General features: G+C 44.4%; 1 protein-coding gene across 1 annotated transcript in view; it reads left to right on the forward strand.

Annotated features, from left to right (window-relative positions):
- The window catches only part of LOC130121569 (potassium/sodium hyperpolarization-activated cyclic nucleotide-gated channel 1), a 109,069-nt gene that overhangs the window by 73,173 nt on the left and 22,015 nt on the right, over nt 1-13,881 (forward strand). Inside the window, 2 exon segments of the mRNA XM_056290417.1 lie at nt 12,138-12,288; nt 12,947-12,997. Coding sequence (XP_056146392.1) covers nt 12,138-12,288; nt 12,947-12,997 — 202 coding nt within the window.

Consider the following 13,881-nt stretch of genomic DNA (forward strand, 5'->3'; position numbering starts at 1 on the left):
CTGCATCTGACTCAGCAGCAACTACTCCGGCCCCTCTTCTCCCCATTCCTCTTGACCTCCCTACCACTCCCCCTGATCGCCGCCTCTCCCAGTTTGTTCCAGTTGCCCCTACCACTATCTCTGAACTCATCAGCTCAGAAATGCCTCCCTGCCCTATGCCCCTACCTCACCAACCTTTTCAATTCCTCACTGTCCCATGGAATTGTCCCCTCTGCCTACAAAACTGCAGCTGTCACCCCAATTCTGAAGAAACCTGGTCTTGATCCATCCTGCCTCAACCACTACCGGCCAATTTCCAATCTCCCCTTCCTCTCTAAAACCCTGGAATGCATTGTTGCCACACAACTCCAAACCTACCTACACTCCAACAACCTACTCGAACCCCTCCAGTCTGGTTTTCGCCCACTCCACAGCACTGAAACTGCACTCCTTAAAGTACTTAATGACCTCCTCATCTTTGCTGATACTGGAGCCCTTAACATCCTCATCCTCCTCGACCTGAGTTCAGCCTTCCATACTGTGAGCCACACATCCTGCTCACCAGATTGAAAGATGTCGGTATTGAATGCACCGTTCTCAGCTGGCTACAGTCCTACCTCTCCAACAGGTCACACTTCATCTTACTTCACAACCACTCCTCTGTTCCATCCAGTCACACAAGGTGTTCCCCAAGGTTCTGTTCTCGGCCCACTCCTTTTCATCATCTACATCCTCCCTCTTGGTCAGATTATCTGCCATTTCAACTTGGACTTCCACTGTTATGCTGATGACACCCAGATATACCTCAGCACCAAATCCCCTCACAATCCACCCCTCTCTCACATCGACTCCTGTCTGTCTGCAGTCAAAGTCCGGATGAAGCAAAACCTTCTCAAACTCAACAGTGACAAAACTAAACTCCTCTTTATTGGCTCCAAGTCCTCTCTCAGCCAAATCAACAACCTTGCACTCACCATTGATGGCACTACTGTCTCCCCTTCCCCCCAGGCACGCAACCTTGGTGTGATCCTTGATCCAACCCTCTCCCTTGAGCCACATATCCGCCAAATGGTCAAATCCTCCGTCTACCACCTTCGCAACATTGCAAAAATAAGATCCTCTCTCACACGCCCTGCTGCTGGGATACTGATCCATGCTTTCATTTCCTCCCGCCTCGATTACTGCAACTCACTCCTCTATGGCATCAGTACTAGCTCTATCAAGAGACTCCAACTGGTCCAGAACGCATCCGCCCGACTTTTAACTTTCACCAAATCCTGGCACCACATCACCCCAGTCCTAAAATACCTCCACTGGCTACCCATCTCCCACCGGATCAATTACAAACTCCTGGTTCTTACTTATAAAGCCCTTCACAAACGGGCGCCCCCATACTTCACCGATCTCCTCTCCCCCTACCAACCCTCTCGGTCCCTCAGATCCACCTCAGCCTCCCTTCCCTCTCCCCCCAGGTCCAACCTCCGCGGCTTTGGTGACCGAGCCTTCTCCAGAGCAGCTCCCAGGCTCTGGAACTCACTTCCCCAAATCATTAGAGACTCAGAATCCCTCCCACTCTTCCAATCCCGTCTCAAGACATACCTTTGCTCCATTGCCTTCTCGTGCCCCCTCGTCCGCTCATACATCCCTGGTCTAGGGCAGGCTGGGGACTGAGCGCTTGACCTGCATCTGTGATTTATGTGATTTATGATGATTGTTTTTCTTTCCCTTTATATCTGTCCAAGTCGGAGAGTACTGCTGGCATCGTCTGTGGCTGCCCCTTCTCCCTCTCGTAGCCCCCCTTCCCATCCACCCCTGTATGTCTGTGTTATGTTCATCTGTCGTCTTGTTTCACTCCATTTATTGTAAAGCGACTTTGAGTCGCTATATAAGATTGATTTATTATTATTATTATTATTATATTTCCAGTACACTTCTGCTTCCCTCACTGCTTCCTGAGGCTTCTACTTCCTGCCACACTTAATGGTCTTGTTAGCATGTTGACTTTCTCATCCTCAGGCAGTAGCAGTGTACTGACTGCTTTTGCCTTGGTGGCTTTGAATTCTTCCACTACCGATTAGACTGGTAAGCGGAGCTTGTCGGTCTTGCTGTACAGGTTGACCGAGTTGAAAGTTTGAAGGACAACCAGCCATCTTCACAAGAATTTGTTGCAGAGTCTCTCCATTCCTTACATTTGAGTCATGGGGAAGTCATAGAGCAGGAATGGTAATTGCATTCTGGGTATGATGCCATACTGGAAGCAGCACACCTTAAACCTTCCAAGCAGCTGGTTGTTGTCAATTACCTTGAGCCAGATGTTTAGGTAACCCATGGTGTCTTTGAGGTTGCTGCTGTCCTTCAATGCACTGTCATAATTCTTTCCAAGGCATCAGATTCCTTGTTCTTGAATCATTGGAATCTCAGCCCCTTGAATATTGAAGAAAATTTTTGTCAGCTTTCCTTTCAAAATACTTAGGCTCCCAAAATTTCCTGGGTTGAATGTTGTCCGTGACCATGTAGCCATCTTCTCCAGCAAGCCTAGGATTCACCATGTTCCTTGGATCAATGGAGTCATCACAGTTATATCATCCATGAATGCTCTGCAGGCCACATGTCTTATTCCATCATCCACTTTAGGCCCTCTACATTGCATTCCTCCTGCCTTTAGTAGTAGGTTCATGGCAGCCACAAACAGGACCATTGATATTATGCATACTGCCATGATGTCCTTCTCAAGCCTCTGCCATTTGGTGGTGAAATTTCCCATGGTGAAATCCTTGTCTAACATCGTGAGCTTGACTACTTTTGATGGTACTTGGTAGTACTGCAATGCATTTTAGATCAGCTGGTGAGGTATGCTTAGGTAGGCTTTGGCAAGATCTAACCATATGACTGAGACTGTGTTGTTGTTGCTCTTTGCTTCCTTGATGACCTGCTGATCACTGATGTATGCTGCTGACATCCTGAGTACCCCGGGACTGCTCCTTTCTGGACACATCCTGTTACGGTTTTTGTTTTAGGGAGTTGTTCCTGATCCAATGTGAGGGTCTAAGGACAGGATGTTGTGTTGTTGTAAAGCCCCCTGAGGCAAATTTGTAATTTGTGATATTGGGCTATACAAGTAAAATGGACTTGACTTGACTTGACACTCGTGTGAATGTACTCATTGGTGAGGAGATAACATGTTAGTCTTTTAGTTATGATGGACCAGATTTTTTTCCCCTTCACCTCTAGCAGGGAGATTTCTCAAAACTGGTCAAATCCTAATGAGTTCTTTAGGGACAAAGCAGCCCTCAGCGAGTGTCCAGAGTCAGGGTTCCTGCTTTTTCTTCCAGTGTCCACAAACACTTCAATAGCCTCTTCGGTAGCCAGGGGCAATTTTTGTGGCTCTTGTAAGTGGTGCCTGATAGTCCTTGAGCAGATGCTGCTCGAGCTTTTTTCTACTACTGCCCTTACTTCATCAAGAGTGAAGTCTGCCATGTTAAAATGGGTGCGTGGCTTGAGTGTTGGCAGCTGGAAAAGACAGTCTCCCAATGGAATGTTTCTGCTGGGTTCACCATGTGCTGTTGCCACACTATTCTCCACTTATTCCTTAGACCATATCACTCTCCCACTTTTAGGCTTCCCGGGGACGTCAGTTGTGAACCGGAAGGGGTTGTTAAAAAAAGGCTTTCCTCTGTTGACATTTCTGTCTCTACATTTGCCGGATTGTCTTTGTCTTGCAAAACCACAGTAGGTTTTTTTTTTAACTCTACTTTTATTTTTTTACTCTACTTTTTCCTCATTGTCTGCTTTCCACCACCTTTTCTTGAGCATCCTTAGTTCTTTCCACAGTTCTATGATCTGGTGCTGCCTCCAACTGGGACCGGCTGGTGGCTTGAAAGTAATGCCTTCCATCCATCCATCCATTATCTGAACCACTTATCCTGCTCTCAGGGTCGCAGGGATGCTGGAGCCTATTCCAGCAGTCATTGGGCGGCAGGCAGGGAGACACCCTGGAGAGGCCGCCAGGCCATCACACAGCCCCCCCCCCACACACACACACACACACATTCATACCCCTAGGGGCAATTTAGCATCACCGATTCACCTGACCTCCATGTCTTTGGACTGTGGGTGGAAGCCGGAGCGCCCTGAAGAAACCCACACAGACAAAATTCAGCCATGGTTTCCTCTCAAAGCCCTCCAGACTTTCAAATTCACCTCATCTTCTTGTGCTCTGAGCAGAGAGGTCTGGACATTGTGATTTGCTTCCTGGAGCCTTGTCCCCCTCCGACTGACAAGCAGTGCTAAAAACTCTGATATAGCTCTCTGGGTAGGATCAGGTGTTTTGTGTTGCTTTTGACATTGGTTAATGTTCATGCCACATTCATTCTTTAATATTCCACTGGAGATGTTGCATCTTCTTTTGACTTCACCCTCCTATCTTGCCGCATCCGATCTCGTAGTCCTTATGCCATTATCCGGGTCTTTGGCCGTGTGATCCGTCCTTAATGGCAGATTATCCCCCGCCCCCCCTCCTCTGTCTGCCTGGGGGTATTCCCTCTGTTTGGTACTTGTAGATTGTGTATGCAGTGCTTCGGGGGGCTAGCCCTAACATTATCGCATGCCATCTTTCTGAGCTGTTGTCTGTTCTTTCACTGATGTCCATGGGTCTTCCCCCACCGCCAGTGGGCCTTTCCCCATGGTCACGACAGTACAAGTGATCCACATTTTAATGATTGGTCCAACAACAACTGAACATCTTTATCATCTTTGTATCTTTGATATATTGAAGTGCAGCCATATAATATTATTTTGGGTTGTTTGCATTCACAAGCAGAGGTACCTAATAAATAAAGTGTCCACTGTATGTATTTATGTAATCAGATTCTTCTAAAGGGGAAACACATACTGCTTTTCAGTCACATGATAAGATCTCAGGCTTGTGATGGAACAAATCTTTAGCGATAATATTCTGTTTTGTCATCTTGTAACATATTTAATTTCTTCCTCACATTAATTATCAGTAGCATCTATCACATCATTGTCAAGGGTGATATATTGTCTGCTACTCTGATAGCAGATCAGAACACATCAATGGACCAAAATGATGACAGAGATGAGGCTGGATAGCGCAGCATGCATTGTTGCAGGAAATTATTAACTAAAAAAAAAAAAAAAAAAAAAACTTCCCCAGATGAGAGGGGTGTGTGTTTATTTCATAGTATGTGTCTTTTTTTTAGTGCAAGTTTTAGAATGACAATTCCCTCGTCTTGACAGAGCTATTAATGCATCCAACAGTCATCACACTACTGTACTTTACATATACCAGATTTACAGTTGTATTTCAATGTTGCTCCCCCTGCAGAAACCTCAAGTATGCCCAACAAACTGATGGTTTCTTTAAAGAGGAAAGTAATTTTGATTGATTTTTTTTTTCTGATTATCAACAGCCAAATGGATCTTTTTTGAAGTACATTCCACTGAAAAGGCAAAAGGTTGCTGACAGCAAACATGCCAGGCATTAGAAGCCAACGTTTGAATTAATGAAATGCCTCCTGCTGCAGAGTGTGATGTACATCTGCTTCACAGCAAAAGTGCTTAATCTACAGTCTAGTTTATCCTTTCGACGTCCCTCCAGGCAATCAACTGACAAGTTTGCAGTTGTGAATGCCATGTTCTTGGTAACAGAGCGACACTGTGTTGCTGGAATCAGCCAGGGCTGATTTGCTGCAGAAGAGCAGGCTGAAGAGCAGCAGGGATAGGTTCAGGGATTTTACCCTCAGGTTGTTTCATCCACCAATGCCACACTGCCACAGCTGTGGCAGGGAAAGGAGACTGAAGGGAGGAGGAAGGAATAGGGGTAGACAGAGGGTGCATGGTAAAAAAGTAGGTATGGGCAGAAGTGAGTGTTGGGGTGTTGGGGACAGGGTCAAAGTTATGATGGAAGTAAACAATTTACAAATCTACTTGGATTTTTTATTTTTTGCCTAGTATTGACATACTTGGTAGATTGCTCATTGTAAAATTGTAAATGAATAACATAATATTTATGCTATGTTATCAAATCAAGTCAGTTTGTATTGGCCAAGTATGATGACATACAATACATTTGACTTGGTATGCTGCTTTCAGTTAAACTTAAGGATATACACATGTTCACAACGAGATAAGATGATTATTAACAATAGTAATTTAGACATTAAACACATTATGTCCACTTACAACAAGAATTATTTCATTTTCAATTTTCCTATCCAGTATAAACCTGTAATAACATTTTGTCCACACTGTCAAATCTAAAGACATGGACAAAGTGATTAAGGGATAATGAAAAACACAAAACAGAACAGAGGAAACAAATTGGGTTGTGATATATAAAAGTGGAAGGCCAAAGATACTCTAATACCCAAATATAAGGGCAGAGAGTGAAAGTAGAAAAAAAAACAGTAGGGGGGTATGGGGAAGTGAGAGTGGGGAATCGTATATGGTTTGTGGGCATGGCTGCTGAGATACTCTGCAGCAGAGTAACTCTAGCCTCAGCATTCAGCTGCGTACCGAACAATAGCTGACAGTAGTGACGATATTATTGTATTACACATATACAAGCTGTTCTTCCTGTATCCCTGCCCCTTCCCTTGCAATGGTATATCAAACACAAAACAAACATGTGCAGGGAAAATACCAGAGTCGGCACTAAATAGCTGCCCTGCAGGCTTTGAGAATCAGTTGATATCAGTTTGTCAGAATGACAACGCTGAATAACAGGCTGGTTTTTCTTGCTATACTTGAGCTCTGTTAACACCACACTGCAGCCCTGTTAGCAGCAGCATGGCTTTGTAAAGTTGTTAATTAAAAAAAAAAAAAAAACAATCTTCTGAACAGAAAGCATTCACAATTTTAAGCAGTGGCCCAAGACAACTGAAAACTTTAAAGAGTTATGCATCTGTATTTTCAATACCTTATTTGCGCATGAAATTGTTTTGGAGCAGTAAATAGATTAAGTTCGGTGACATTGGGGCGTCCGGATAGCGTAGCGGTCTATTCCATTGCCTACCAACACAGGGCTCGCCGGATCGAATCCCTGTGTTACCTCTGGCTTGGTCGAGCGTCCTACAGACACAATTGGCTGTGTCTGCGGGTGGGAAGCCGGATGTGGGTATGTGTGCTGGTCGCTGCACTAGCGCCTCCTCTGGTCGGTCGGGGCGCCTGTTCAGGGGGGGGGGGACTGGGGGGAATAGCGAGATCCTCCCACGTGCTACGCCCCCCTGGCGAAACATCTCACTGTCAGGAGAAAAGAAGCAGCTGGCGACTCCACATGTATCGGAGGAGACATGTGGTAGTCTGCAGCCCTCCCCAGATTGGCAGAGGGTGGAGTAGCAACCGGGACAGCTCGGAAGAATGGGGTAATTGGCTAGATAGAATTGGGGAGAAAAAGGGAGAAAAAAAAGTTTGGTAGCATTATGCATTCTTATGTGCTATTCAAGAGCTGTATGGAGTATACATAATACATATGCATTATGTAGGTGTTCAGCTCAGTCATCAATACAGTCAAAGGGTAAAATGCATTTTTTCCCTGTACTACATGGCAGTGAGAGATGTCAAATAAATTTTTCACACATAATGATAAATCAGCTATGTTTGATTTATGACCTGTTTAATCACTTAACGCGAAAACAAATTCCAGGACTACTATACTCAGGGAGCTGGATCTCTGCCGACGGAATCATTCTTGACGTCAACAATTGATAAGGACCCACCTTTATTTGCAATTTGTAAATGTTTAATGTTCCCATAAATTCATTGTTCTTTACCATTCGTTAAATAATCAACCACATCTGCATAATGAACAAGCACGTGAGAGTGACACGGATAATGTAATTGCAGATAACCCAGAGCCCTAGGCAGTATCATCAACAATGACTGACAATGCCATTGGCCAGCTCAGATCCGTGTTAATATGATGGATCCCACAGCAGATCTCAGTGTGAGCAGGGACCAGTACTAGGCTATTTCTAGAAAGACATAAGACATATGCCATTATATATATATATATATATATATATATAGAGAGAGAGAGAGAGAGAGAGAGAGAGAGAGCGAGAGAGAGACAGACAGACAGACAGACAGACAGACAGACAGACAGAGAGAGAGAGAGAGAGAGAGAGCGAGAGAGAGAGAGACAGACAGACAGACAGACAGACAGACAGACAGACAGACAGACAGACAGACAGAGAGAGAGAGAGAGAGAGAGAGAGAGAGAGAGAGAGAGAGAGAGAGAGAGAGAGAGACAAACAGACACACAGGCAGACTGACAGACAGACAGAGACAGACAGATAGATAGACAGACAGACAGACAGACAGACAAGAGTGTGAGAGCGAGACAGAGACAAACAGACAGACAGACAGACAGACAGACAGACAGACAGACAGATAGACAGACAGATAGATAGATAGATAGATAGATAGATAGATAGATAGATAGATAGATAGATAGATAGATAGATAGATAGATAGATAGATAGATAGATAGATAGATAGATAGATAGATAGATAGATAGATAGATAGATAGATAGATAGATAGATAGATAGATAGATAGACGGACAGACAGACAGACAGATAGACAGATAGATGCAATAGGTCATACTGTTAAACACTGAATTTCATTGATGTTATTGTAAGCGTAGTTACCACAGCACTGACCTACCATAAAGTACATCATTATAGGGCATGATGTGTGTTATCTAAATGCTAAGACAACATACTGTTATGCACTTTGTGGAAAAGGAAACACATTTGGGATATATATATATATATATATATATATATATATATATATATATATACATGCCCGTGAAAGCTCTCAACATTGTATATCGATCAAAAAGTGACAGAACTGATATTTATCTTTTAAATGTGATATAGTTCATTACCAAAAGCTGTTTCTCTATATCACTAGGCTGCATGCCATACTGTAACGTCAGATGCTCTCTAACGTCTAATATGTACTCCCAATAAATCAATTTCCGCCAGACAAAAACCCAGCCTCTTATCACCTCTCCGCAGCCGAGAGAGGAATTGGTGAAAAAGACAATATGAGATGAGTGTCGTTTTCTCAGGTTGACACATTTCATTTCATGGGCTGGCCTGCATAGCTGGCCAAGTGGCAGACTGACACACGGCCTGCCGATTGGCTGCTGACCCCCCTGCTGCTTCTATTTCTCACCAATTGTTGTACCCTGATTATAACAGGCAATGTGTGAGACGGTGTTTATTTCAAAGTATGGAGACTATTGACTGGTTTGGGAGATTCTGTCTGCACCTCTGTCTGTCGTGCACCTGTGTTAGTAAGCAGTGGCTGATTAAAATGGACGAGCTGCTGAAGCATCCCTCCCTCATACTGGTAGACACACACAGATTAAGCAGGTATCCTCCCACATACATGCCGTCACATTCACAGGAAGACTCTCTCTCTCTCACTCTCTGTCTCTCACACTCTCTGTCTCTCTCACACTCTCTCTGTCTCTCTCTTTCTCTCTCTCTCACTCTCTGTCTCTCTCACACTCTCTCTCTCTGTCTCCCAGTCTCTCTCCCCCATCTATCGTTCACACTCTCTCTGTGTCTCCCCCCCCTCTCTCTCACTCACTTGCTCTGTCTCTCTCTCGCTCCCCCTTGCTCTCTATCTCTCACTCTCTCTCGCTGTCTCTTGCCCCCCCCCCACTCTCCCTCTCTCTGGCTGTCTCTATCTCTCTCTCCCCTCTGTCTTTCTGTCTGTCTCTCTCTCTCCCTCTCTCTCTAGTTTTTGTGAGTCACTTCTTGCCTCTAGGTTAATGTGGACTGAATTTTAATTCCTATTAAAAGTCAATTAATTACCAGCAAGGGACAACCTCACACTCTTGTCGCTGACTATATTGGACGTTTTAAAAATCAGTTTCAGCAAGACTGGTTAGTTTTACCCTGCTGATGATTTGCTGTCACAGTAGTAAAGCCACAGCGATAGTCCATCCACCTACACACAAAAAGTACAAATTGTAAAATGTTCACTTTCTGAGCCAACAGATCACCACCCACTATCACAACAACCCCACCACTACCACACACACACACACACACACACACACACACACACACATGCCTGTGTGTCCACATACATTGACACAATCTCCTAAACTTGTACACACATTATCAATACACATGCAAGCAAAAACAGCAGCTGGTAACAAGTAGATCAGTTTGTGTTCTTGGTACAACACTTTACCAAATCATCAGAATCACCACAGCAACTTCTTCCACCAATCAGCACCAGAGAACTATAGGTCATCGATTTTACAATACCCAAATAATTTCCCTTTGGCTTCGAATGATTTTATACACGACACACCCTCATGTTCAATGTCGTGAGCTGAGCTGCTTCAAGCCTGTGAACCTTTCAAAACCTGAAACCAACAAACACATGGAAGAGAAACCCTGCAAAAAAAGGATCATTTATTTTTGCAGTCATGCCTAAGCATCACCTGTATGTTAAGAGTAAGCAGACCCTACATCTCTCTAGGATATCAGGGATATCTTGCTAGTTCGCATTAGATTATGGCACGGTTGCCTATTAGCGCAGGGCTCCCTGCACGGGTGAGATAATCGGAGCTGCTACCTTGGTCTGACATAGCCCCGGGCCTGTACTTGTTCCTACTTTCTTTCACCACCTGCCTCCCTCATTCTATCTCTCCCTACCTACACAAAAAATCAGGACATGGCACTAAGACTATGTGAGAGCATGGCTTGTCCTCGATACAGAGACACAAATGCAGACTCTATGAGGACATGTTTGTATAGGGTTTGCTGCTAATGTCGGGTGAACTTTTAAACGATTTTTTCCCCCCACTATCCATTGAGCTATTGTTGCACTTGAATCTATCTTCGGGTAGTGTTGATTTTCAAAATTATTAATCTATTAAGTTGTTAATTCTCGTTTTTTTTAATGTGATGGCGTCACGAATTCATGTTTGCAGTGGCCTCACCCAGTATCGTCCATGCAGTGTCTTTGTCCACGTCTGCGTCTAAGTTTGTTTCTTCGTTTGGTGGCTGGGACAGCTGGTATTGGATCAGTTGGGAGAGCTTGGTCTGCCGCGTCCTGTGGGCCCAGGGAACACGGCCTTGGCTGGAGCTGCGCCCGAAGAGGAACACAGAGGGCCGTCTGACAGATGCGGAAGTGGGGCAGGCTAAGCTAACTGCTAGCCCATTTAGACCGGCAGTTCTGATAACACCGAGGGTGGTCTGACGGCGGCCTCGCTTAGCGTTGACTGTGTTTTTGGTGTCGATGTGTGGAGTGCGGGGAGGTGTGTCGAAGGTGTCTGACTGGGAGAGCTGGCGTTAGATTGGCTGGGGGAGCCTGGTCTGCTGCACTGCTGCAGCCGGTGGGCCCAGGGACCACAGCCCTGCCTAGAGCTGCACCCAGTGAGGAAACACTGAGGGGGGTCCAACAGGATGCGGAAAGTGGGGGCAGGCTAAGCTAACTGCTAGCCCATGCAGACCAGCAGTTCCAATAACACCGAGGGTCGTCTGGCGGCAGCCTTGCCTAGCATTGATTGTGTTTTTGGTGTCGTTGTGTGGAGTGCGGGGGTGGTGTGTCGAAGGAGTCTGACTGGGAGAGCTGGTGTTAGATCGGCTGGGGGAGCCTGGTCTGCTGCAGCCGGTGGGGCCCAGGGACCACGCCTAGAGCTGCAACCATGAGGAAACACCGAGAGCGGTCCGACAGGATGCGGAAAGTGGGGCAGGCTAAGCTAACTACTAGCCCATGCAGACCGGCAGTTCCGACAGTCATCCTGGCGTTCTCCCTCTTGGACAGTGATTTTTTATTTATTTTTTTGGATGTTAGATATATGTGTTTTTGTAGATTTTTTTTTTTTTTTTGTAGTTTGGATATATGTGTTCTTGTTTGGTTGCCAAAACAGATGATCCGTTGTGGCGACCCCTAATGGGAGCAGCCGAAAGTAGTAGCGGTAGGATATATGTGTTCTTGTAGTTTGAATATGTGTTTTTGTCGTTGTGCTGCACTGCTGTGCGATGGGGGAAACGATATTTCATTTCATTTCATGTGTGCATGTGCATGGAATGAAATGACAAATAAATGTCCCTAATTCCTGATGTGATCGTATTCAACGGCATTCCTTGTCTTTCCAGTACAAACAAGTGGAGCAGTACATGTCGTTCCACAAGCTTCCGGCAGACATGCGCCAGAAGATCCACGACTACTATGAGCATCGCTACCAGGGCAAGATCTTCGATGAGGACAATATTCTGAGCGAACTCAACGATCCGCTCAAAGAGGTGAGCATCACCCAGTACTGAATTTAATGATTTCTTCTTTCAAATTGTAGTCGCCTTGTGGTACAACTCACCTCACATAATAACTTTTTTTTTAAACTTTGAAATTTACTTCCTTGAAGACATAACACAGTGATGGCAGCATGAGTTGGCTTCCCTTTGAATGTGCTAGATTTATTTTTGGAGCAAAACAGCAAAAAATACACACATATCAAATCTAAAAAAAAAAAAAAAGTCTTGACAGGTAGGTAGAACAGAGTAATTTTAATTTTGGAACATTAAAGAGTTTTGTCCCTGAGGATGAGAAGTGTATTATTGTTTGTCAACTTCAGATGCACCGGTGAAATTTTAAAATCTCTCTATACAAAAAGGTTAGTAGTTTAACCACAGCTGGTTGGATGGATGTACCTGCCTTCTCATTCTTCAAAATACAAAAAGGAAAACATATAAAATGGATTTTCCTTAACATGCTGGGTGACCCAGTAGCTCAGTAGCTGTCAGAAAAAAAAATACAATAGGATTTGCGAAGTTAATATTGTCAGCTCCTCACACTTCCAGATGTGAAAAGCAAATTGAAATCATGGACATTAAGGCAGGTGCAAAGCTATACAGCTCCGTGACGAATTCAGAATGAGTTGATAAAGGTTATTGTACAGTAGGGCCAGTAACCAGTTTTAATGTCGTTGCTGCCCTCCCTGTATCTGCAGATTATTGGGGTAATTATGCAAAGATGGAATGGAGAGCAGACGAATAAAGGGTTCGGTAATTACTGTAGAATGGTTTCAGGCACACAAAGGGAGGTGCAGGTATTTCAAGGTAAGACTTACAGATGAATGATCCCATATTTTTACCATTCATATCCTAACCAAGCAAAGTTAGGTTCTACGAACAAGAATATTGGAGCTGAATGATTAAGAGCATCTAAAATAGCTGCTGAAAAGTAGTGAAGTACAGATAGCCATAACACAGAAACGAAGATTTACATGTCTCTGCAAATCACCCACAACCACAACTGGACATGTGCAAAACTAGCGTTTGATATACTGTATTGCCGAGTGTATATTATGTTGATCCAGCACAAGGTTCAACATGGCAGTTGCTCTGGTTGTGCAAATATACTTAACACAGAGTTGATTCATGCCAGATGAATTAATTTGTAGTAGTTCAGTTATTGAGTACAAGACACAAATATGCTGGAAAGAGAGAAGACATGCTGACAAGTCAAAAGTCTCTGTGGTTGTATCTGCAAGGCTCATCCATTGCTCTGCTTCTGTTTAGGTTCGCCTCTCGGCCATATTACAACTCTACTCTAAATTGGCAGGTTCTAAAGATTTATTTTTTTTTCACAAGAGAACTGCTACCTGGACTTTAAAATGGCTAGCTAGCTAATTCATTACTCCTTTTGCATGACTGGGGTCAGACTCCCTCACATAAACTGACACCAGCATTTCGAGCTTAGCATCTTAGCATCACAGCCTTCCTCTTGCTAACACACATCCTAGGGATTGGTTCTCTTTCCAGTTTTTACTGGAGGAGAGACACCCCTTATGTGGGATCAGCACGCCTCTATAGATGGCAAGTGCCCTGGCTTCCCATTTGC

Source organism: Lampris incognitus, chromosome 12 (genome assembly GCF_029633865.1).
Source record: "Lampris incognitus isolate fLamInc1 chromosome 12, fLamInc1.hap2, whole genome shotgun sequence".
NCBI classification, from domain to species: Eukaryota; Metazoa; Chordata; class Actinopteri; order Lampriformes; family Lampridae; genus Lampris; species Lampris incognitus.